Source organism: Nannospalax galili, unplaced genomic scaffold (genome assembly GCF_000622305.1).
Source record: "Nannospalax galili isolate Female #2095 unplaced genomic scaffold, S.galili_v1.0 scaffold995, whole genome shotgun sequence".
Classification (NCBI taxonomy): domain Eukaryota; kingdom Metazoa; phylum Chordata; class Mammalia; order Rodentia; family Spalacidae; genus Nannospalax; species Nannospalax galili.
In genome coordinates, this window is record NW_008337291.1 from 876048 (window position 1) to 901398 (window position 25351).

General features: G+C 43.0%; 1 protein-coding gene across 1 annotated transcript in view; it reads left to right on the forward strand.

The window, feature by feature from the left end:
• Tmem163 (transmembrane protein 163) overlaps positions 1–25351 on the forward strand; it is a 196517-nt gene that overhangs the window by 119386 nt on the left and 51780 nt on the right. Inside the window, exons 3-4 of the mRNA XM_008832458.2 lie at positions 11896–11939; positions 13134–13225. Coding sequence (XP_008830680.1) covers positions 11896–11939; positions 13134–13225 — 136 coding nt within the window. The remainder of the gene's footprint in view (positions 1–11895; positions 11940–13133; positions 13226–25351) is intronic.

The window sequence follows — 25351 nt, forward strand, 5'->3', positions numbered from 1 at the left end:
TTTGGGGCAACTGTATGGTTTTAAACACCCAAAAGGAAAGTATAACCAAAGAGTAAAGTCATCAGTATATTTCTTTTAAGAGTTCAAGGGATTACACTTCCCAGACATTAGGCTTAAGTCTATATAAAAAATTATTTAGATGCACGCCTTTAATCCCAGCACTTGGAGGGCAGAGGCAAGTGGATCTCTGTGAGTTCAAGGCCAGCCTGGTCTACGTAGTGAGTTCCAGGACAGCTGGGGCTACAGGGAGACCCTGTCTCAAAAAGACCAAAAAATTATTTAGAAAATTATTTCTCATTGATGATTTTGTTCCTAACCAGAAAGTGCTACTCAGATGTAAGACTTCAAATCTTGGCCCCCAATATTGTAGTGCCCACTTGTAGCTAAGGGAGACAACCAGCTATTGTTCTAAAGTGATGGATAAATTTGTTTTCTCCCCCTATCTAGAAGACTTTGAGAGAGAACCGACACTGATTCTAACCACTCCAACAGCTATCAAAATACCTGAAAGCAAATCCTGAATCCATCTTCTAGAGCCCAGCCTTGGAAGACAAAAGAAAAATGAAGAAGAACCCAATAGAGGGGTACTTTTGGAAGCCCTTGTCAAGAAATTCCAATGGACTCTCATATGAACATTTGAAAACTGCCATGTTCTGACTTTTTTCTAGTTCCATGACTAGAACTTATAATGCTAATTACTCTTGCCCTTACTTCTTCAGATCTCCTAGTCACGATTCGAGGACTTTCTTTTTGCGCTAGAGATAAGAGTTATGCAATTTAGGAGTCTTTTAGATAGACCCACTGAAGGGGTACTCCAATTGCCTCACCCTGCGTCCCTGTTCAACATGAAGAAGCTAGAGCAGTCTGTGTCCTGATTCTCTATTGGAGGTAGGAATTGGCTAGGCAGTTAGGGTAAAAAGACCCCAAAGAAAAGTAGCCAGTTTCTTGGCTAAAAGTCAAAATGTCCTTGGGCCTCTGAGCAACATACTCTGTTCCAAAGGCCCAAAATGTCAAAAGTATTTGGGAGCTTGTATGTAATCCTTAAAAGATTTTAGGGATATCTCTTCAGAAGGGGGAATGTTAGAGTAGCTAAAAGCCCCATAAAAATAAATAAATCAAAGAAGAAAAAAATATTACTTTCTTCTATACAAAGTATATCTAAATACATCCTTATGGTTCATCCAGCAATTCATTCATTCATTCATATAGCTACCCATTCTTCCATTCATTAATCCATCAATATATATTTATTTGGTTATTCTTTCAACAATGTTCATTGAACCTCTATTATGTTGCAGGCACCTTTCCAGGCATTTGAATCCTGTGCTATATAAAATAGGTATTGTCCTGTTCCTAGTGAAGATGACTGATTGATTGGTGGAAGGCAATGCCAAAAGTTTAAAAGTGTATAACAACAGAGGGAGGAAATTCCCAAGAATTTTATGAAGAGGGTGTTATCCTAGATCTTGACCTGCTTGTGTCTGCCATGCATGCCATACTGGTTTGGTCGTCTTTCAATGACCCTTATTTTCTTCAGTACCTCTATTACTTTCAACATGAAGTTTACCTTCTGTGCTGGATAGCTTTAGTGTCAACTGGACACACCTGGGTTGAGGGCCCCTCAGTTGGAGAACTGCCTCCATTGAACTGGCCTGTGGCCATGTCTGTGGGGTATTTTCTTGATTGTTGTGTGATGTGGGAGGGCCCAGCCCACTGTGGGTAATGTTACCCCTGGGGAGTTGGGCCTGTGTTGAATAAGAAAGCAGGCTGAGCAGGGGTTGGGGAGCAAGCCAGTGAGGAGCATTCCTCCAGGGCCTGTGTTTCAGTTCCTACCCTTAGTTCCTACCTTGGTCTCCCTGATGAACTGTGACCAGGGAGATGTAAGACAAATAAACCCTTTCCTCAGTGCCCTGCCCTGCAAAAGCTTGTAATTCCAGTGTTTGGGAGGCAGAGACAGGGAAATCCCTGGGGCTCACTGGCCAGTCAGCCTAGCATAATCAAGAGCTTCAGGGTCAATGGAAGAGAGGGTAGGGAGGAACAAACCCAACATGTGCCTGCACACAACCCCTCCCCCAAAAAAGAGGTTAGATTAGAACTAGATAGACCATCTCTAAGGACTCTTCCAGCTTTAAATGAAAATGTGTGATTTTAATTAAAGTGATAATGAATTGGGTATTTTCAAATATAATTAGAGTTGGAGAGGGAGCTTCTTCTTAGAGGAGGGATAGAGGAAGGTTATTAAATATATTTATTCCATCAGTGAAACTTCCAAGCATTGGATGTAATTGATGTTGCCATGGAGAACGTTTGCACTAAGGACAGAACTGTGTTTCAGCCCTTTCCCTTGCAGGCTCTTTTTAAGGGGAGGAACTTCTCTGGAAGCTGTCAGCGTCTGGAGGTGGAGGTTAGGGCAACTATGTGCTTCTTTCTGAGAATCTGGAGACCTGGGTGTGAGTTCCCTCTGCCCTGTGATGCAGGGCATGTTTCTTCCTGTCTCAGAGCTCTCACTTAATGTAAAGAGATGGATAACAGAGTAGGCTTGAGGCTGCCTGTCCTCAGAAAAGCTTGCTTCCATCAAGTGGAATTTAGGAACTTGGCTAGTAAACATTTCCTTAAACGGACAGTGAACTTACTCTTTTTGTGTTTGCTTTGTTTTTGGACAGGGTCTCATGTAGCTCAGGCTGGCTTCTAACTCTCTATGTTGCTGAGGATGACCTTGAACTTCTCATCCTTCTGTTGCCATATCCAGAGTACTGGGATGATCTGGTTTATGAGTTGCTGGAGCTTCATGAAGTCAAGTCCTTATCTTATGCTTGTGCAGCAAGCACTTCACCTGTTGAGTCATCTCCCTAGCCCCTGTGCAAGGTTTTTAATCCACTGAGCCATCTTCTCAACAAAGTATTTTCTTCCTTCCTTCCTTCCTTCCTTCCTTCCTTCCTTCCTTCCTTTCTTTCTTTCTTTCTTTCTTTCTTTCTTTCTTTCTTTCTTTCTTTCTTTCTTCCTTCCTTGGGCTTTTTGCTACTCTAACATTACCCCCTGAAGAGGTAACCCTAAAATCTTTCAGGGATTACATAAGAGTTCTTTCTTTTCTTTCTTTCCTTCTTTCCTTTCTCTTTCTTTCTTTCTTTCTTTCCTTCCTTCCTTCCTTCCTTTCTTTCTTTCCCTCCCTTCTTTCTTTCTTTCTTTCTTTCTTTCTTTCTTTCTTTCTTTCTTTCTTTCTTTCTTTCTCTCCTTCCTTCCTTCCTTCCTTCCTCCCTCCCTTCCTCCCTTCCTTCTTTTTATTTGTGTCTTTTTGAGACAGGGTCTCCCAGTAGCCATAACTGGCCTGGATGACCTGGAGCTCTCTATGTAGACCAGGCTGGCCTCTTTCTCACAGAGTTTGGCCTGCCTCTAGAGCCTCCCAGACCTGGGATTAAAGGCGTGCACACCATGTCCAACCCCAACATGTTTTCTTTATTGTTGCTTTCTCCTTGCTTTAGAATGCATATCAGGTATATCAGGTAGGGCATGGTGACACACGGCAGTAGCTAGCACTTGGGAGGCAGGTGGATCTCTGTGAGTTTAGGACCAGCCTTGTCTACATAGTGAGTTCCAGGTCAGCTGGGGCTACAGGGAGACCCTGTCTCAAAAAGACCAAAAAAAAAAAAGGCAAAAAAATTTTTTTAAAGAATATATACCAGGTATATGCATCATCACTTTAGAATGTATACCAGCTATATGTATTTGTTGACTTGGAAACAAGACTTGAGATTTCTTTCCTTCGTTCTACTTTCTACCTTTACATCATCTATAAAGACTTGTGCTCAAGGTTACTGAAATCTGGCAATACTCTGTTGAAACATAATAGACCTGGGACACTCTTAATACATCAGTTAACATGTGCTTCCAAATAAAATGAGTCATATTCATTGAGAGAATTACCTTATTCTGGTATAAATTGTGTTTGAGTCCAGTTTTATTTTCTTAAGCTAGAAGAATGTTAAGGTTATGCAGTTAACTGATTCAGATAGGATGGCAATCTTTGAAAAAGAGACCGTTTAGTTCTCCAAAAGAGGGGACAATGTAACCAAATACAGAACAGAGACTTTCATCTATTGCAGTGTATTCCCTGACAGTTGTGCCCACGCAGTGACTGTCTAGGACCATGACACTGAAATGATCACTTCTTATAGCCTCTCCCTCCTCCTCCTGTTCCTTCTTTCTCTTCCCCCCTTCTTCGCATCATCTCTTCCCATACCTCCTTCTCCTCCTCTCTTTCTTCCTCCTCCCTTCTTCCTCTTCACAGTGGCCCGGTTCAGTGACAAGGCTAGTGTCTTCATTGTGGTATGTGCATTTCTGTGCCACTGTGGAAGCACATGCAGATGTAGGCACAATGTACACGGTAAGAGAACCAAAGCACACAGGGGGTGTACTTCAACCTTGCACTCTCTGTCCTTGGAGGTAATCATCACCCCTACTTTCTTTTGTAACTTTTCTGAAAATTTATCTGCAGATATGAATCCATTTTGTGCACACACAGGCTTTGATAACCACCCTGTTGATTATTGCTTCAGTCACACACTATATGTTCAGCATTATATGTCTGTGTTTTCCAAGAACTTAGTGATACAGTATGAATGTATGGTAATTTGCTAAGTCACTCCCTTTTTCATGAATGCCCCCGTTTTTAATATTTTGCATTAGTGATGCACGTGTGGAGGTCAGAGGACAACTTCAGGAGTCAGTTCTTTGCTTCCACTGTGTGTTCTGGGGATCCAACTCAGGTCATCAGGCTTGCCTGTTAAACTACGTATCCAGCCCTCTGTTTATTTTTTGAGATAGGATCCTACCATATGGCCCAAACTGGCCTAGAACTTTCTACGTAGCAGCCTGGGCTGGTCTCAAATTCATAATTTTATCACCATGCTTGGTTTGATTTTTTTTTTTTTGCATGGCAGGGAAGTCCCACACCACTTCCACGCCCTCAGTCCATTCTAAGATTTGATTGAGGTATGCTTTCAGCTTCCAGCATCCTCTTGGTGTAGTCTAGATTGTAATGTATTTGGTAGATAGCCTTTGTGAACTGGGGTTTGTGGATTGACTATGTGCTAATTTCTTTGGTTATCACGTTCTTTCTCCAGTTTCCTATGTTTCTTGCTATTTTAGTAGGTTGATACGGAAGAATGAAATAGAGGGACAATGGCTCTGTTCCACCATGTTTAACTTTTATTCCCTGAGCGACAGTGGTAATGACTTCTTAGGGACTATGATTCAACTCCAGTGAGTAAATATTTATTCACCACTGTTTCTTTAGGCCAAGGCGTCAATGCTCGTTTGGTCCATTCCTCTTCCTCACATACAGTCTGTTTTGTAGCATGTACCTTCAGGACCAGTGAGATGGCTCATTGGGTAAAAGTATCTGCTGCCAAGACTGATGACCTGATTTTGGGTCCCAGGATCCATATGGTAGAAGGAAGAACTGGCTCCCAAAAGTGGTCCTCTGCACATATGCACACAAAATAAATTTGAAAAATGTAATAGAGTTTTAAAAGCGTTAATTTAGTGGCTTTATATCTGAGAGGTTCAGTGTGTAGTGTGGCACCAGCAGTACCAGGTCAAGGAGGATGACCTTGGAGAGTGAACTTGGAGGGTGACTTTGAAGGATGACCTTGGAGGACTTTATTGGAGGGTAAGCTTGGAAGGTGACCTTGGAGGATGACCTTAACTGACAACATCCATGCCCTCTGGTTCTTGTGCTTATGGCTTTAGCTTTTTGTTCTGGCCTGAGTTAATCATTCTCCATTACCCAATTCAAGGGGGAGATGTCCAGGCAAGGATAGGCCATGCCTGCATATGACCCTGCTGATGCTAGTTTGGCCTTCTTCACTAAGGTGGCATCTTCCCTTTGGCCTTTCAATATCCCACTGAGATATTAACATCTACTGTGTTTGAGGTAAAATGCTACCCCAGGAGTTGGTACACTTTAATAAGAATAAGACTGTAAAATCTACTACCTGATTCTAATATTGCATCATGGAAACAGTCAGCCTTACACAATGTGTGAATGACTAGGTGTGTTAGTTACTCTTCTGTTGCTGTGACCAAATACCTGACAAAAGCAACCTAAGGAAGGAAGAGTTTGATTGGGCTCCCAGTTGGAGGGCACAGCCCACCATGGTGGGGAAGTCATGGTGGCAGGAGTGTGTGTGGCAGCTCGTCAGATTGCATCTATAATCAGAAACACAGAAAGATGAGTGCTGATGCTCAGCTTGTTTTCTCCTTTTTATTCAGACCATGGGATGGTGCTGCCTACATTTAAGGTGGGTCTTGCCACCTCAATTAACACAGTCTAGAAACTCTCTCACAGACATGCCCAGAGGCTTGTCTCCTAGGTGACTGTAGGTCTCGTCAAGTTGACACCATTAACTATCACAGTGGGATGTAGAGTGAGGTGGATGATGCACCTTATTCATACATCAGTGAATAGAAATGTGTGGTAGAAAATCTCTGGATAAAGAAAATGTACTAGAGGGCAGAGGGAATGGAGATGGAGTTAGGCAGGTTGCAATATTAAGTAGATAAGCCAGGACAGGCCTACAAGGGGACATTGAAGCTGAGACCCAAAAGGGATGGGTCGGTTGGGTCCCTGGGGTAGGTGCTGTGGGCAGAAAGGCAAGGCTGGGTCTGACTGTGGGGATGGTAGCAGGAAGGTCCCTGTGCCTGGAGAAGAGTAGGCAGGTCCAGCTTGTACTGGAGAAGGTCAGAATGTAGGGGCCTCTTCAAGTGTGAGGACTTTGTTCTTGTGTGGAGTGAACTATATACAGCAATCCAGCTGTGTGCTGAAAATGACAGTAGAGAGGAGAGGCAGCAGCCACTTAGGAGGCATCATGGTGGCTATTTCTCATTAGGAACGTGAGTGTGAAGGGATCTTTTGTTGTCGAGAGATGTAGGACACTATCATACAAAACCACTTTGCCCTGTACAGAAGCTGAAGTACAGTATTTTGTAACTCTTCTAGCCTACTCTTTTGTGTGTGTGCTTGTGTGTTCATGAATGTGAGGGCATGTGCTTGTGTGTGTGTTTTGTGCATGTGTGTGATCAATCTCAGGTGTTGTTTCTCAGGCACCATCCTCCTCTTAAGACAAGGTCTCTCACTGGCCTAGGCTGGCTGGCCACTGAGCCCCAGGAATTGGCCTGTCTCCCCTTCTCTAGTGCTGGGATTACAAGTGCATGTGACCATACCTGGCTTTTTTACATGGGTTCTGGGGATCAAACTCAGGTCCTCATGCTTGCATGGCAAGCCCTTACCAACTGAGCCATCTCCCCAGCCCTATGTAGTCATTTTGTTAACTTGTTTGTTAAGCAGCTTTCCTCCTCTCCACTGAATTAAAAAAACCCATCACTAATTTTTGTAGTAGTTGAGAATCTTGCTCAAGAGGGCAGAGAGTATGGAAGTGATTACAGGTTCTGTTGGAGTGAGTCAGAACAGAGAAAACTACATTTTCATGGACCTCTCTTTTTCCCACCTATTTTACTGCCCAGGTCCCAAAGAGCAAGAAAGGGAGACCTGCCCCTGATGGTGGATGATAGAAAAGTGGCTGTCCAGGGTGGGCTCCTTCCCCATCTACAGGGAGGAGGCCTTTGTCAGGCATCTGAGTGACAGAGACAGTCTAATTAAACTGGGATTGATTTATTAACAGAGCTCTACTGCTCACATAATTTAACAACTCTGAGGTGTTATGGGGCCTGGGGTATTGCTAAAGAGTGCTAAGGCTCAAGGTAATTATTGCCTGACTCTAGAGAGGATGACAGATGGGTCCTCTTTGTCTCTAAATCTTGCCGGCTTTGTGGGATGTTGTGGAGGGGGCTCCTTGTGCTGATCCTCCGTTGTCTTGCTGGCTCGTTCCTTTCTGAGTTTCCGAGGTCCTTTGTCTGAGCCTTGAAGACCCTCCCTCCAAGCCACAGCTTACTCAGCTGCGGATCTGCCTTTGGCTCTGCCTTAACAATGGGTCTCTTGGGTCCCCAGCTGCCTTTCTGTTTGGGGTTGAGTTTCCAGCCATCATGCTTTTTGGCTTGGTGTGACTTTGTTAAAAAGAATCTGGTCTCTTAACCAAGCCTGTATAAATATTTATTTAAGACTTCTGTTGTGTGCCTGCTTCTGGGGCTATTATGTTATTGCATCCTTTGACATGTAAATGACAGTTCGCGTTAGGACAGGCAAACTCTGAGAGGAAGGAGGTCTATTAGACTGGGAGTAACATTCTGCTGGTGTTCTATGGCCTGGCTTCCTGGGTCTTCTACCACAGGATCTCGCTGAATCACTGGCAACCTGCTCATGTAGGTCATTGGGCCCAGAAAGACAGATTTCAGAAACCTAGATGTAATAATGACATACATAGTCATGTACTTTCTTGTCAGCCAAGAACACCCGCGAGCTTGCAGTGCAACCTACTCCCAGATGTGCACCCGAAATCTCCTGCTATTTCATTTTGGATCTTTGGTTATATTTTTATGAGTTGGATAGTTCTTTCCTCAAATAAAATAGATTTCTTTTTCTGATTTGAATGGTTACATGTAATGACTGTAGAAAATGTGGAAAACACGAAACAGTAGGGAAGAAAACCAACAACTGTCAAATAGTCCCTTCTTTCAAAAGTGAACAACTGTTAACATTTGTGGATACCAACAAGAGACCAAAGAAATGATTCTACCTAACTCCACTCCTGTGAACCAGTGTGTTAGTTGACTGGGGTTACTTACAGGAGCAGGGTTGACTCAGAGGCTAAAGAACTCACCTCAGCAGGGGTAACAACTGCATCCTTGGAGTTCCATCCCTTTCTGGTATGTCACCTGCCTTGGCAATGATAGGGTTCAGGTCCAGGCAACCCCAGACCCAGAAACCATAAAGCCCCTAGGAGGAACTAAGTCAGCCAATTACCAGCTACCTGCAAGTTGACAAAACAGCTCCAGGAATTGGTGATCCAATGCATTGTGATCACCAGAGCATGCTCCACAGACTGACAAACAGATTTCCCAAGCCTTCTAGCTGCAATGGGTTCCTGGAACCCTGTAATTGTTAAAAAGCATGTTTTACAGTAGGTGTTTTCCTTAATAAGTTTCACCAGGTACAGACCCCACACCCTCCCTGAACAGCCCCCAAACAGCCCCAAACAGCAGAAAAATATTCTCTTTTTATGAATTCTTTTCCCTTTATAAGCCCCCCACCCCCTGCCCCATGCAGCCTGCTGGTTTTACTCACTCCTGAGTTGGGTCCCAGCCCCGCCAACCCAATAAACTCTTGCTTTGCCAGAGTCCTCTCTGTTTCTGTTTCACAGCGATCTTGACCCCTGCCAACATTTTTTTATCTAACAGGCAAGAGCAGCCTTCATCAGAAAAGTCTTGCCTCATGGTTGCCTGCTCACCCATCTCATGGACCATCAGTATGCAGCCTAGCAGGCTGATGTGGTCCAAGTCTGTTCTTCATGGTTGAGTCTCGCTCCTGCCTTATAGGAAACATTGGCCCTTGGCACCATAGTGGTGTTTGGCTATGCTCAGCCATGTATGTGTGGAGCTCCAGGGACCCAAACAGCATCTTCTCTCCATTGAATGGTTATCTTGGAACAATCCTGCTCCTCTCTAAGCACAACTCATTCTTAGCATGAGGGAGGTTGGAAATGTGTCAATGAAAATCCTTTGATTTGGTGGTTGGGGAGGTGGCTCCAGGCACAAGCAGGAGGACCTGAATTTGATCCCCATAACCTACATTGAAAGCCAGGCACAGTGGTACACACTTGCGATCCTAGTGCTGGAGAGGCAGAGGCAGATCCCTGAGGCTCATTGCCAGCCATCATAGCCTACTTGGAAAGCTCCAGACCAGTAAGAGAGCCTGTCTCAAAAAATAAGGTAGATAGTGTCTGAGGAATTTGAGGTTGACTTCTGGCCTTTACATACATACACACATGTACATGTGCACCCACAGACATGTGTACCCACACCCACGGGTACCCACACATGTACCTATACCTATATGTTCATGCACATACACATGCATACACACATATGCCCTCCCTCCAAAAATCCCTTAGCTTACTTTTTTTCTACATGGGTACAGGGTCTAACTGAACCCATCTGACCCCTTCTGTTGAATTAATTCTTATCCTAGAATTAGGATGCATTGTGATGAGTTTTGGGTCAAAGAAAATGAACTTATTACTTGACACTCTTAATAAATTCCTCAGAGGCCATTGAGCTCGTCCATATGGTTCTTGGGCTAATGACTGTTTACAGTTATTTAGTGGCATGAGTCAGAGAGCTGATCATAGTGAGAAGCTTCCAGAGCTCCTGGACCTGTGGAGAGCCCTTCAGAGTGCTCACAACTCCCCATGCAATTTTGGTGTTTCTCTCTTTGCATATTATCCAGGAAATTAGAGGAAGGCAATTTGTAAATAAATGATACACCTCTGTGAAGGACCCTGAGTTCGACAGCACCCCTCTGGCTGGTGTATAGCATTCCACATGTGCTCTCGGTTATCCATCCACCAGGCAGGCTTAACTCTCTGGCTTAACTCCCTTACAGTAGCAGGAGTTTCCAGCATAGTGCTGAGAATCATGACATTGGATTCCCATGGAGTCAGAGAAGCCCACCACTCTTTCCTCTCTGTATGTGTGCACATGTCTGCATAGATGCACATGTCTACAAGTATATGTGTGCATACATACACATGCATGTGGCTATGCATGCACATGTGTACACAAGTATACATGTACATATGTGTACATGTGTATAGGCAGAGAACAACCTTTGGCATTGTTCGAAGGACACCATTTGTCTTTTTTTCTTTTAAAAAATATATTTATTTTATTTTTATTTTTGTGCATGTGAGTGTGTATGTGTATGTGTATGTGATTGTGTCTGTATGCTTCTGTGTATGCAGGTGCCTAAGGAGGTCAGAAGAGGGCATCAGAGCCCCTGGAACTAGAGTTACAGGCAGTTGTGAGCTGCCATACATGGTGTTAGGAACTAACTCAGTTCCTCTGGAAGGGCTGTAAGTGCTCTTAACCATTGAGCCATCTCTCCAGTCCCTCAAACTTGTTTTTTGAGACAAGGTCTCTTACTGACCTAGAAGTTGCCAAGTAGGCCAGACTGTATTGCCATTGAGCCCCAGGAATCCACCTGTCTCCACTTTGCCAGTGCTGGGATTACAAGTGCATCCCCGGTACCCAGATTTCTTTCACGGGTGCTTGGGATGGAAGTCAGGTCCTCATGGTTGCATGACAAGCACTTAACTCATTAAGCTATCTTCCCAGCCCATAGCCTATTTAATTATAGATTCCTGAGATGAGGATCCTTATGTTTCTCACTATAATCACGTAGGCTCATTTGAAATCTGTGGCTCTCCATGTAAAAGCGTGGTGTCACTCATATGTAGGCATTTTGAAGTTGGTCAAGCAGGTGGTCATCTATGAGAAGGAAAGGTCTTCCAACCATGCCTGTGCCTGTTACTGAGGTCAATGAGAACAGGTGGATTCAGAGTAAGGCCAGGCCTGTAATCCCAGCTACTTGTGAATCTAGGGTAGGAGATTTTAGTTCCAGCTTTGCTTTGAAAGTTGAGTTCCAAGTTCTCTGCTTTTAGTTTCTAAATTCTCAAAGACTTAGAAACAATGTGACTGATAACTGATTAAGCTTTTTTTTTTTTTCTGATATTGGCTCTTGGATGCTTTGGAACACACTGGGAAGGGAAGTTGTTGCAGGTGGAATTCAGAAATATTTTCTTTTTATAATTATTAGATTTTACAAGGACAGTGGTTTTAAAATTTATTCTCTGGGAACTTTTCCCAGATGTACTGATGAACTCACAAATGAGAGATGTGACCCATGCGGCTGTCAAATCTGAATGGTGTTTTCTTTCTTTTTAGCTGTCTCCGTCATGAGGTACAGCGCCTCTGCCTTTGGTTTTGCAGTAAGTAATCTGAAATGTACTAACTTCCTGAGATTCTGCAAGCCTTACCTTGAGTCATCAAATATAAGAGTGCTTAGGAGATGTGAGCTTAGTGGGAAAAAATGTCTTTTGGAGAACAACGTCTATAAAAACTACAATTCAGTAGAATTAAATGGTATCAAGATTGGACATTTCCTAAGCACACATTCTATGTTCTATGCCCGTGTTCTATGAAGTGGATGTTTGAAAGGGTGTATTGGGAGGTTTAGTTCTTTGTTTCCTTCTGGGTGTATGTAGGCCTGTTACACACTGCAGTGATGCATACACTGGTGTAGACAGAGAGATTAGTGCTGTTCACATTAGAAGTCAGTCTATAGCCTAAGAGGAGCTTGGTTCCCTGCCTGCCTCCTTGTGGGAGTGGGTCAGAGAAATCAGGTCAGGTGTGTTGGAGAATTGAGTGACATTTCTTCACGGCTTTTCAAGTGAGGGCCAGTGCTTGTATGTTTCAGATGAGAACCAAGGTGCAGTGTGATGACACAGGAGAACTCCTTCACATATCCTTGCTGCAGAGACATAGGGTGTCCCATACTCAAAGACCTGGGCTAGGTCCCAAACCCACTTCTGCCCTTTGTTGTAAGAACTTAATGTTTTGAGGGTGTTGCTGATTCTTTTAAGAGCCTTATAAAGGATATGGATTGTCCAGAAAATTATAAATGAGTTCACTGGTACCTAGGCACACAACCAGAAATGAATCACAACATATACAGATGCCCAGAAACACTCCTCTCTCCTTTTCCCTCTCCCCCTCTCTTTCTCTGCCTCAAAAGCACTGAGCTTTCTATACAATATCAAAATTTTGTGGACATCTTAGAGCCCCTGGGTGATCCCTCATATCATCCCTGGACCCAGATAGAACAATCCCATTGAGAGTGAGTAAATCCTTTACCCTAAGTCTTCTTGCTATGTACAAAAAATTGCTGATGTTAACTTGCCTGTCAGAGCCCATCACTCAGGGGCCCACAACTTTGCTACTAGGCCAGCATACAGTGGGCCAGGGTTTCACCATGAGGTTTATAGTGGCTGTGTGAAGCAGAAATGTGTGTGTTCTAAGATGCTCACTCAGATATTCTGGGCCGTAGTACAGTTGCCCTGTGTGTTCACGGTCATACCCCACTAACTCTGGAGAGCCACTAATGTCCTGTCTCTTTCTCCTAGTTTGATGCCATCCTGGATGTGCTGTCCTCTGCCATTGTCCTCTGGCGCTACAGCAATGCAGCTGCTGTGCATTCTGCCCACAGAGAGTACATGTAAGTGGATTCTTCTTTTTGTGAACTGGAGTCTTAAACATAGACTGTGCAATCTTCTTCAGTACAAATCCCATTTCAGCCTTTGTCCCAATGCTGAGAGCTCAGATTGCCTTTGATGTCAGCTGGTACGCTGTCAGCTATGGGATGGGTCCCTCCTGGGATGGTCATGGAGATAATGATGAGCCTTTATTGTTCTCTGGGTTCCCTGCTCTGGAGTCTGGAGTGACTATCTGCATAGGACTTGCCTGCATAGGACTGTTTGTCCTTTCTAGACAATTCCCACCTATCCATCTGTTCATTCTTCTAACCATCCATCAATCATCCATTCATTCACCCACCCCTCAGTTTTCCATCCATCAAAGCACCCCCTCATTCATCTACCCATTTATCTATCCATCTACCGACCCCCTCTGCCTGTCATCCATCCATCCATCCATCCGTCCATCCATCCATCCACCAATCTCCCTATCTACTCATCTACTTTCCCTCCCTCCCTCCCTCTGTCCCTCCCTCCCTCCGTCTGTGCCTCCATTTTTCTCCCAGGGCCTCATGTATGCTAAGCAAGTGCTCTCTACTAAGCTGTACTTCCCAGGCCCTAGAGTTGAATTTGTTAGTTTTGACAACCACTACTCAGGGAGGGACTGCCCTTGCCTCATTCTCTCATTTGCAAAAGTAGAAAAACAACAGTTCCTCCACAGGATTTTCATGATGAGCCCACACATACACATACACATTTGTGTATATATGTGATTGTGCATATGTATGTATGTGTATGTGTGTGTTTGTATGTATTAGCACATGCAGTTTTACTTGACCCCTGTAGCTTTTGGGTAGTTGAACACCAGTGATTAAATGTTCGTTTGTGTGGTTTTGTTGGAATCAAAGGGAAGGTGCTGCTGAATGGTGGGTCAATCCACACGAAAGGATACAAAGACTGAGATAGCTCTTTGATGTCGGGAGATTCAGGCAGTAAGCAATGTATTTGTGTTTGAATGTGTCAAAATGGAAAACTTCTGATAGATGACAGAATTCAGATTCACTAATGACACAATGAAAACAAAACAAGGAGCCAGAAAGATGGTTCAGTGTTTGAGAGTGTGTACTACTCTTGCAGATGATCTGAGTTTGGTTCTCAGCACCCATGTCAGACCCCTTATAACCACCTACAACTCTAGCTCCAAGGGATCTAACTTGCTCTTCTGATCTTCTTGGGAAACTACACACATATTCACGTGCCCACAAATAGACACACAGACACATACACATACTTTAAAAACAATAAAATAAATCTTAATAAAAAGATTAAAGAGAGAAAAGATGTCAAGTATGATGGCACATGCCTTTAATCCCAGTATTCAGGAGGCAGAGGCAGGCAGATCTCTGTGAGTTTGAGGCCAGCCTGGTCTATATAGCTCCCCAAAATGCCAAAATTCCTCAAACTCTTTACATGTGAAAGATATGCATTATCTCTCTCTTTTTATTTATTTATTTATTTATTTTTTTTGCCTTTTTGAGATATGATCTCCCTGTAGCCCCAGCTGACCTGGAACTTGCCATACATGGTCTCATAGAGATCTGCCTGCCTCTGCCTCCCAAGTGCTGGGATAAAAGGCATGAGCCACCACATCTGGCTCATAACAAATATGAAGTATCAGATTGTGATATCAAAGATGTTATCATTTTGGACAAAACTAATTTTAAAAATAAGCTAAACTTGTGGTAAAAATTTTAAGAAAAAAATGAATAGTAGAAAATAAATGTAAAATTTGTAAAGTTTCAAATGATGGTTGTGTAGCTATAAAGGAGGCAGTAGTATATCTACCCAATTTATTATGCAGGGATTTGAGGAACTCATAAAACAATGGAGTGGGCAGTCAAGAGAGATGTTCTATCTCATGTCAGAAGTTAACCACTATCTTCTCAGAATAAGATGCAACCCTTGATTCTATATCTACACTACCCAGTTTGCTATTAGTGCAATATTTTACCTTGATAAAGGCCTTGTCCAAGCTGAGATGTAAGTGTAAAATATACATAAGATTCCAAAGAGTTAGAAGAAGAGTGTCAGGGCTGGAGAGATGGCTCAGTGGTTAAGAACACTGGTTGTTTTTGCAGAAGACCCGGGTTTGAGTCCCAGCACCCACATGGCAGCTAACAACTGTCCATAACTCCAGTTCCAGGGGATCTGATGGCTTCTTCTGTCCTCACGGGCATTGCACAACATGATTGCACTTACCTACATGCAGGCAATACACTCATACACATAAAATAAAAATAATAAAATATTTTTTAAAAAAGAAGACTGTCTAAGTCTTAATAATTTTTAAAAAGTATTGGGGACTAGAGAGATAACTCAGTTAGTAAAGTGTTTGCTTTAAGCATGAGGACTTGAGTTCAATCCCTAGAACCAACCACATTAAAAAAAGTAATAATCAGGGTGTGGAAGTATACACTTGTAATCCCTGCTGATAAGAAAGATTCTTGGGGCTCACTGGCTAACCAGCTTAGCAGGACTTGGTGAATTCCAGGCCAGTGAGAGACCCTGTCTCAAAAAGCAAGGTGGATGGTACCTAGGAATGACACCCAAGGTTGTCCTCTGACCTCACACATATGCTCACATTTGTATGTCTGTCTGTACACACACACACACACACACACACACACACGCATTCACACATACAAATAGTGATTATATGCTGATATCAGAATATTTTGCATATAGTATACTAAACTATTAAAACTAATTTTTCTTGCTTTTATTTTAAATATGGTTTCTAGAAGCTTAAATTTGTATATGGGCTTTGCATTTAAATTTTCTATCCAGGAAGAACAGGCGAGTACTCTTTATCCTCCCTTTTCTTTCTTATTTTAGAGTTAATAATTCAAAAATTTGATCTACAACTCCAAAAGGAATTGAGTTCTCTCTTCTAATGTGCTTTTTCAAAAAATCTTATTTTCTTTCTGCTAAAATGATTTCAGTACATACTTAGTCACAAAGCCAGAAATCATTATGGCTTTTCTGTGGTAGTGGAGCTCTGTGAACATTTACCAGGTGCCTGGAGATTTTCCCAGACCAAGATTGGTTGATTTGATTTCACTGTTTTCTCCTCTTATTTTACTTGTGATTGCATGTATGTATGTTCTTATGTGGATCCAAGTAGGCTAGGCTGGCTGTCCAGTGAACCCCAAGGATCTGCCTGTCTCCATCTCCCTAGTGCCTGGATTAGAGGTGTGTTACTACCACACCTGGCTTTTTCACATGGGATCTGGGGGACAAATTCAGGTCCTCATGCTTGCATGGCAAATACATTACAGACTGAGTCATCCCATCATCCCTGGTTTAACTGTTTTAATGATCCTCAAAAAGGTTCATTAAACACCATGTCTGTTACTCACAATGCAAAGACAGAGGTTATGCTTTGGTGACTACTGGGTGGTTGTTCGCTGGATAATTCTCTAAGACATTCGAATCTAAGGATTAAACAATACTCATAATCCTCTAGATTGCTAGCTTTAGTTAACATTGTAATCTCTGGTTAAAAATTCATGAGATCACTGCCAGCTGAGAATATATTTGCATATTAATGAGCATAAAGAAGCCATGAGAGATACAGTTAGAAAAACCATTGACTTTCATTTGGTTTCTGGAGAGTAATAGAGGGAGTTGTGAAATATCCAAGTGGATTTTATAAAAGTTCAGTCCTCCTGCTTCTCTGATTTGGAATCACAGCCTCAGAGTGAATCTTGAGTTTGAAATTGCCAGTGTAAAGAAGGTAGACATGGGCTTGGCCATGTGGAGACTGTAACGGAAGGGAGTGTGTGATGCTCTGTGGGAGAAAGGTGAGGCTTCTGTCCCACCGTAGTGTGTGGCCTCCAGAGTTTGTTTTGTTGCATTTTTTTTTATTTTGACAAAACTTACATGGCTTAAAAATAGATCACTTTTTGTATGTGTGTATGCTCATGTGTGTGAAATTGTATATGCATGTTTTCTAGAGGAAAACCTAGAATATTGTTCCTCAGGAGTCATTCACCTTGTTATTTTTAGACAGGGAACCTCACTGGCCTGGAACTCCCTAAATAGTCTAGATTGTCTGGGCATTGAACCCCAGGGATCTGCCTGTCTCTGCTTCCCCAGCACTGGGATTACAAGCATATGCCACCACACCTAGCTTTTTTTTTTTTTTTTTTTAAATAGGCTCCTCAAATTGAACTCTAGTCATTATACTTGACAAGACTTTGATGAGCTATTTCCCCATCCCTCAAATTGATCATTTTTACATATGCTTAGTTCAGTGGGTGTTAAGTATAAATTATGTTGTTGTGAAACAGACAACCAAAATCTTTCATCATGCAAAACTGTATGTGATCTTAGCCAAAAAACTGGGAAGTAATTCATCTTGCACAACAGAAACTAAACCCATTGACTAATTCCCCATTTCCCTCTCCACCAGCCCATGGTAACAACCTGTCTACTTTCTGTTTCTATTACTTTGATTACATTAGATAACTCATAAATGGAATCATATAGTATGAGCTCTCCCTGGAAAGATAACAAATGTTTATTTACCTCAGATAGGGCATCAGCACTAGACCAAAGAAGTGATTCCAAGTCTAGCTTAGTGAACTGAAGAGTTTAATTGGGGCTACTTATAGGAGCATGGGCAACTTATGGGTGGCTAAACCACTATGATAGTTCATTTTGTCAACTTGACAAGATCTAGAATCACCAAAGAGATTAACTTCTGGGCATGTCTGTGAGGAAGTTTCCAGATCAAGTTAATCGAGGTGGGAAGACCCACCCTAAATGTGGGTGGCACCAATTCTATAGTCTAGGGTACCAGACTGAATTAAAAAGGAGAAAGCTTCCTGACTGCACATGCAGTGTGACCAACTGCCTCATGCTTCTGCTGCCATGACTTCCGCACCATGATGGACTGGGCCCTCAAACTGAGCCAAAATAAACCTTCCTTCCTTAAGTTGCTTTTGTCAGGTGTTTTGCCATAGCAATGAGGAAAATAACTAATTCACCATCAAAGAAAAGTCTCTCCCTCCTCCAACAATAGTTAACATTTATTCATCTCTGAGGAGAAGCAAGGCCCCATGAACCCTTCCGCTTCTCCGTGAATGAACATTAATGGGCCCAATAACATGCAGGTCTCCTGTACATAATCACAGCTTCTGAGAGTTTAAGAGGGCAGAAACCATGTTATGCCTGGAGGACAGAGTTCCAGAATATAGAGTTCTTGTCACTGGCCTCACTTATCTCCATACTGTCCCCAAAGCTTGTAGAGCATGAGTTTCCTTCATTTTAAAGACTGAATAATGTTCCATTGTAAGTATATCCCACATCTATCCATTGATTGGCATTTCCATTATCTCTACATTTTTACATTCAGGACTCACTCTGCTGTGAATGTTCCTGTGTCTCTCTCAGAACCTGTTTCCAGTTCTTTTGGATCTATACTCCAAAGTAGTTCTTAAAAAAAAATACTTGTTTTAAGGAACTTCATACTGTTTTTCCATAGCAGTTGCACCATTTTATAACCCTGTTAACTAGTTATTTTTTAAAGCTCAAATTTTGTTAGTTACTTAAAAATTTTTATTTATTTATTTTTTAATTATGTGTATATTGTATATCTGTGTGTAGGTATATGCACGTGAATACAGGAGCCCACAGGAGCCCACAGGGGCCAGAAAAGTGTGTCAGATCCCCTGGAGCATGGTGTAACAGGGTGTGTGCAGTCTTTTCTTGTTTGTTTTATAAATGACACTTACATTCATACATACTTGTTTAGACATATAGAAGACCTCTGTGAGGACACAAAGGGAACTATTGTCTCCCTTCCAAGAGAGGGGCTGGGGACAGGCAAAGGAGCAAGATTTTTTTTTTTTTTATATCCTTCCAGGTGTGTCTAGTCAACCCAAGAAAGCTATGAATCTGGCCCAACACAAAATCACAAACTTACTTAAAACATGAGGGTTTTTTCTTGTGTGATTTATTTTGTTACTTCATTGAGTAGTTCTTGATTGACAATTTTCAAATTTTTATTTTTATTTATTATCATGTGTATGATGTGTGTGGTGAGGGGGGCATGTGCCGTGTATGTGGATGTCAGAGGACAAATCTCTATGGAGTTGATACTCTCCTAGCTTTATGTGGGTTCCAGGGAGTGAACTCAGGCCATCGGGCTTACACACATGTGCTTTTACTCATGGAGCCATTTCTCTAGCCCCATGAGTAATAATTCTTTCATTTGATGTGGCCCAGAGAAACTCAAAGGTTGGACACCTATCCTGGTTAGTCTTGTAAACTTGACACAGCTAGAATCATCTGGGAGGAGAAGCATCAATTGAGAAATTGCCTAGGTTAGGTTAGTCTATGAGGACTGTCTTGATTGTTGATTGATTTAGGAGTACCCAATCCACTGTGGGTAGCACCATTCCTTAGGCAGATAGTCGTGGACTGTATAGAAAGGCTAGCTAAGGCATGAGCAAGTGAGTAAAGCCAGAGAGCAAGCCAGCAAGCAGCATTCCTCCATGCTTCTGGTCTCCAGGTTCATGCCTTGGGGTCCTGCCCTGACTTTCCTCAGTGATGGATTGTGATCTCGAAGTGTAAGTCAAATAAAAACTTTCTTCCCAGAGTCGCTTTTGCTCATAGTGTTTTATCACAGCAACAGAAAGGAAACTAGAACAGCACCCCTGCATGTTTAGGCCATTGCAACCCAGCTGACTCTTCTATGATAGATCAAGATGTAGGAGTGGTTGCTTAGCATGTGTTAGGCCCTGGGTACCATCCCCAACATCAAAAACAAACAAATAAACATCAAAGTGCAGATTTGCAAGTGAGAAGATAATATGGAGGGAGGCTGAAGTGATAGTGGGGTTGTGGGGAGAAAGGAATGTATCATGTGGAACGTGGCAAGACTGAATAACACAGGAATTTCACTCCTGTCTTCACCATTTTCAGCCCTGTGCACCTTGTAAGGCCACAGGGAAGGACAGCTTCCTGCTGCTGTCAGCTGCCACGGCCTTCGGGACATTTGCCATAGAAGGTCCAACCTGGCAGTCTTTGGGAAGCCTCTGACATTTCGCATAGATCGCTGCACAGGTGGGGCCTCACACAGGCTCCCCAGGCCCAGCTGTCTCTCTGGGCCACCCGGCAGCTCATTGAGAATGAAAGGTGGAGACAGATGGGAGCTGTTGCTCACTTTCACAGGCTTTTCCTTCTGCAACTTAGTCAGCAATGCAGGCTGAGATGTTCTCTTGTCCCAAACATTCCTGCAGATGGGAGGATGCTCGGGGGCACATCAGAATGTAAACCTGAGCATTCTAGAATGAGTTTTCTTAGCGGTACATAAATCCTTCATGTGGCTTCTAAGTGAAATGCATGGCGCATGCTGGTTTGTACCCAGGGAATCCATATTGCTCTCTTTTCCAATTTGCTGAGCAAATGACTTGGCTTAAGAATTGCCAGCCAACAGGATGTCTCCGATGGTGCCTGCCCTTTAGATGCCTGGCATCAGCATGCATGTGTTTGGAAACAACTCCAAAAACTAAAATAAGAAAAGAAAAGTAACTGGTTCGGGGCCAGTGAGATGGCTCAGCAGGTAAAGTTGTTTGCTGCCAAGTCTGACAACCTGAGTTCAGTCCCCAGGATGTACATGGTGGAAAGAGGCAAGTAGTTCCCTCAAGTTGTCCTCTGACCTCCAAGTGAGTACCAGGAAACATGCACATCCCTCCCAACAATAAAATAAATGTAATGAAAAACAATTTTAAATGAAAAGTAAGAGATTCTGTGAACAGAAGGTGGATTGGTGGTTTGATTTGGGTTCTAGTTTGGAGTGCCTGCAAAGGCATGTGTTACATACCAAGAACGTTTGAAAACAGCCTGTAGTTTCCCCAACTTCTCATTGGGGTGTTTGATCTGGCTCTATATCAGAGGCTCTGGGGAAGTGAATCCCATTTACTCCACATTTTTCTGGTGCTCTTCACTTTACAAAGCTCTTGAACATGTTTTATCTCAAGAGCAGAACCTGAGATGGAGAATAAATAACTTCCCAGGTGCCCTCAATGACTGCTGGGCTCTGAGGCAGAAGGAGGAGCCTTTGAGGATAATCTGAGCTCACCTGCCTCAAATAGTGAGCTCTGTCTGGCCTAAAGACTGTAGGGAATAGTCTCTGCTTTCAAAAGCCTTTCAGATGTTGAAGGATACAGAAAACCTGCCAGGACACAGGCATGGTGCTGAGTGCACTGTATATTAGAAGGGGTATTGTCTTGGTCTCTGTTCATCGCTGAATTGTGCTCTTTGAAAAAATACATGAAACAAGGCCTGGTGACATTTTCCTGTAATCTCAACACTCGGGAGGTGGAGGCAGGAGGATCAGAAATTCAAGTTATCCTTGGCTGTGTAGTGAGTTCAAGGCCAGCCTGGGCCACATGAGACCCTATCTCAAACAAACAAACAAAACCAAGGCTATGGAAAAGGTTATTCAGTCTTTAAATGAACATCAAAAACCTCTCCTTTTCCATGGCTTTCTTAGGGTGACAGAGTAATCAAAGTTATGTGTCTGTCTTCCTGTTGGTTTTGTTGCTGTAGCTTGGATGACCTCATCTACCAGCATTTGTTCTTTGACATCGTCAGCCAAGAAATGCTTTTGATCGTTTTATTTTTTTGAGACAGGGTCTTCTGTAGCCCAGGCTGGTCTCAAATTCACTATATAGCCAAGAATGGTCTTGAACTTTTGATCCTCCTGCTTCTAGCTCCAGAGGGCTGGGATTAGAGGCATGTGCTGCTATGTCCAGTTTGTGCAGTGCTGGGGATCAAACCCAGCGCTTCATGCATGCTAGGCACTCTACTAACAGCCACAGCCCCAGCCTCAAGAGGTGTATTTTTCTTTTTCTTTTTTTAAAAAAATATTTTATTTATTTATTTTTATGTGTATGAGTGTATTGCCTGCATGTATGTGAGTGCACCCATGTCATGCAATGCCATGGAGGTCAGAAGAAGGCTTCGGATTCCCCTGGAACTGGAGTTAAGGACGGTTCATAACTGGTATATGGGTGTTGGGAATCGAACCCAGGTCCTCTGCAAGAGCAGTCAGTGCTCTTAACTGCTGAACTATCTCTCCAGCCCCAAGACATGTATTTTTCTAACACTGGACTCTGTTGTGTACTCATCACTGAGTGGAGGGTTTATCTGTACCAGGCACTTTTATGAGGTACCTAGAGATCAAAACCAGCCTGCTTCCTGCTCCCATGGACTTAAAAGGAGAAGGAGAAGAAGGAGAGCAGTGTGGTGACCATAGAGGTAGTGAGAGCCCAGAAACAGCACTCTAGGGTGGGTGACAGTGTACGTGACGAGGGCTTCTGTGAAGCTGAGGGTCAAGGAAAGTCACTCTTGGGAGGTGATGCGTGATCTGAGACTGAAGTTGGCTCAAAGAAGCCTGGAGACAAAGTGGTACGGTGGGTTCATTACTCAAAGGGCAGGCCCGGCTCTGTGTGGGCTTTTTCAGCCTTGTTTATGATATTTAGCAAAGCAGCTGTATTCGGGTCTGCAGCATGTTTACCACAAGGTCCTTGAGGGGGGACCAGCTGGGTACATTTGAGAGTCAGAAAAATAAGTTCCTGGGGCTTGACCCAAGTAGTGAGGGGCCGAGGGGCCTTGCAGGTGGGGCCTTGGGAGCCTTGGGAGGAAATTTTGATTATAAGAGAAGTGGGAAGCCACGAGTAAGTTATTAAGCCTTGGGGCAAAGTGCTCTGGTTATATAATTAATGTGAGCCCAGCTGGTTTGTTATCAAAGAAATCTAACATGTGAATACAGGAGGCTCTGTGTTGTTTCTTATAAAAAACCCTAATATATTTTTATTTGTATCCTCAATTATGGTTGTGGTGTGGATGCGTAAAACAACTACCTTTAAATGCATTCAAAATTTAAAGTGAGAGTATTCTTTCATCCGTGATCACCCTTATCCTTTCCACCCTCTTCTGCAAATGACAGTCACTATGAGCATTCTGGTCTGCATGCTGATATTTTCTCTGTAATAAAATAGTGTAGACACATGCATGCTCTTCATACACACACACACACACACACACACACACACACACATGACTAGGTGTGGAAATGAAAAATGGGCCTTTCTATAATGTCATGGGCCTTTACATAATGTCATGTAACCTGCTTCTTTCTCTTAATTCAAAACCAAGACATTTTCTAAATCTCTTGCCTGTATAACCAACTTGTTCTTTTAGTGATTTCATAGAGTTCTGTTGTTGACTATACTGTAATCCATTTAACAGTCTATCAGAAGATGGAATTTCTTCAGCTTTGGCTGTTTTAAGTGGTGATAGTTTTTATTGCTTGGGTATGAATTCTATGTTTGAGATGGGGGATATATTTTTCTTTACTAAGAAACGATTAAGGATTGGAAAGATGGTTCAGTTTTGAAGTGTCTGATATGCAAGTATTAGGACCTGAATTTGACCCCAGAACCCACTTTTTAAACAGTCAGCTGTGGTAGTATGTGTGTATCATCCCAATGCTGGGAAGGTGAACACAAGAGGATCCCTGGGGTTTGCTGGTCAACCAGCTGACCTAGCCTACTTGGTGAGTTCCAGGCCAATAAAAGAGCCTGCCTAAAAAACAACAAGGTAGGGGCTGGAGAGGTTGCTCAGTGGGTAGAGCACATGCTACTCTTTCTGGAAACCTGAGTTTGCTTCCTAGCACCCACATCAGACAGATCTCCAGCTCTAGGACATCCATTGCCCTCTTCTGGCCTCTGAGGATACTGCACTTGCACACACCTCAGGCACACATATACATGTAATTGAAAATAAAATAAAATCCTTTTTTATAAAAAAAAGAAAAAACAAGGTCCCTGAGGAATGACACCTGAGTTGTCCTCTGACCTCCACATACACCCAGACATACACATATACACATAGCCAGAAGAGACAATTAAACCATGAGTTTTAAAATCCATTAGTGTGCCCTAGCCCAGTCTGCACACTGGGTAAGAGGGAAAGCTCTTTTCTTGGCAAGGGTGTGAAATAGTCCATCAGTCCCCAGGTATGGCAGGGCCGTTGTTTGCCACCAATTCTGTAATCTTGATTGTTCATGGACTGGCTGCTGGGACTAGAAATGCTGCCAGCCCCAAACACTCACACGAATGAGGAACATATGGAGGAAATGCTAAACTCACCTATTCTGTATGCACGTGCAGCCTGGCCCACTCCCCAGGCACTCCTTGCTGTGCGGGCACAGCTGCAGGCCTGGATCCAGTTGCTTTGCCTAATATCATGAGTAACTAAAGTCAGGGACAAGGCTCACAAACAAAAGACGACAGAGCCAGGCCTGCCCTTCGCATAATGAACCCATCCTTCTGCTTTTCCAGAGATGTGATTGTCGGAAGCAGTGGTGAGCATGTTCAGAATCAAGTACACACTTCTCTATTATCGAATTGACATTTGCAAATATCACATCCTATTAAAAACAAAGGAGTGTAGGGAGAAGACTGGGCTGATGAAAGGTCTTAGGAAAAAGAAAGGACTTAGAGTCATCTTTCTGCCTGTATTATTTTCCCCTTGAAACAGTTGAACACTGGCCTGGCTGAGGTATTCCAGGAAGACCTCAAAGCACTTGAGGTTTGAGTGTCATTTGGGGGGATTTGAGGGAGCAATGTCTCTGTTCAGGGTGTATCTAGTGGTTCAGTTGAGGCAGCAGTTAGCTGAAATGGGCATCTCCCCCTCCAGTGGACTCTCAGACATAGAAGGGCAGGACTTTAGTCTTTGGGTGTGTCAAGAACACAAGATCATGTTTTATTTTAAGATTTATTTTTATTTATGTGAATGTGTGTGCCTGTGAGGGGATATGTGTTTACCATGTGAGCACAGTGCCCTGAGGCCAGAAGACAACATCTAATCCTGTGGAACTGGAATTGCAAGTGGTTGTGAACCACTGAGGTGGGTGCTAGGAGCTGAACTAGTGCCCTTAACTGCTGAATCATCTCTCCAGCCCCAAGATCACAGTTTTGTGTTGAACATATACATAGCTGAATTTTGCTATGAAACCAGCAAGTTTTTTTTGAGACAGGGTCTCCTTGTAGCCCCAGCTGGCCTGGAACTCA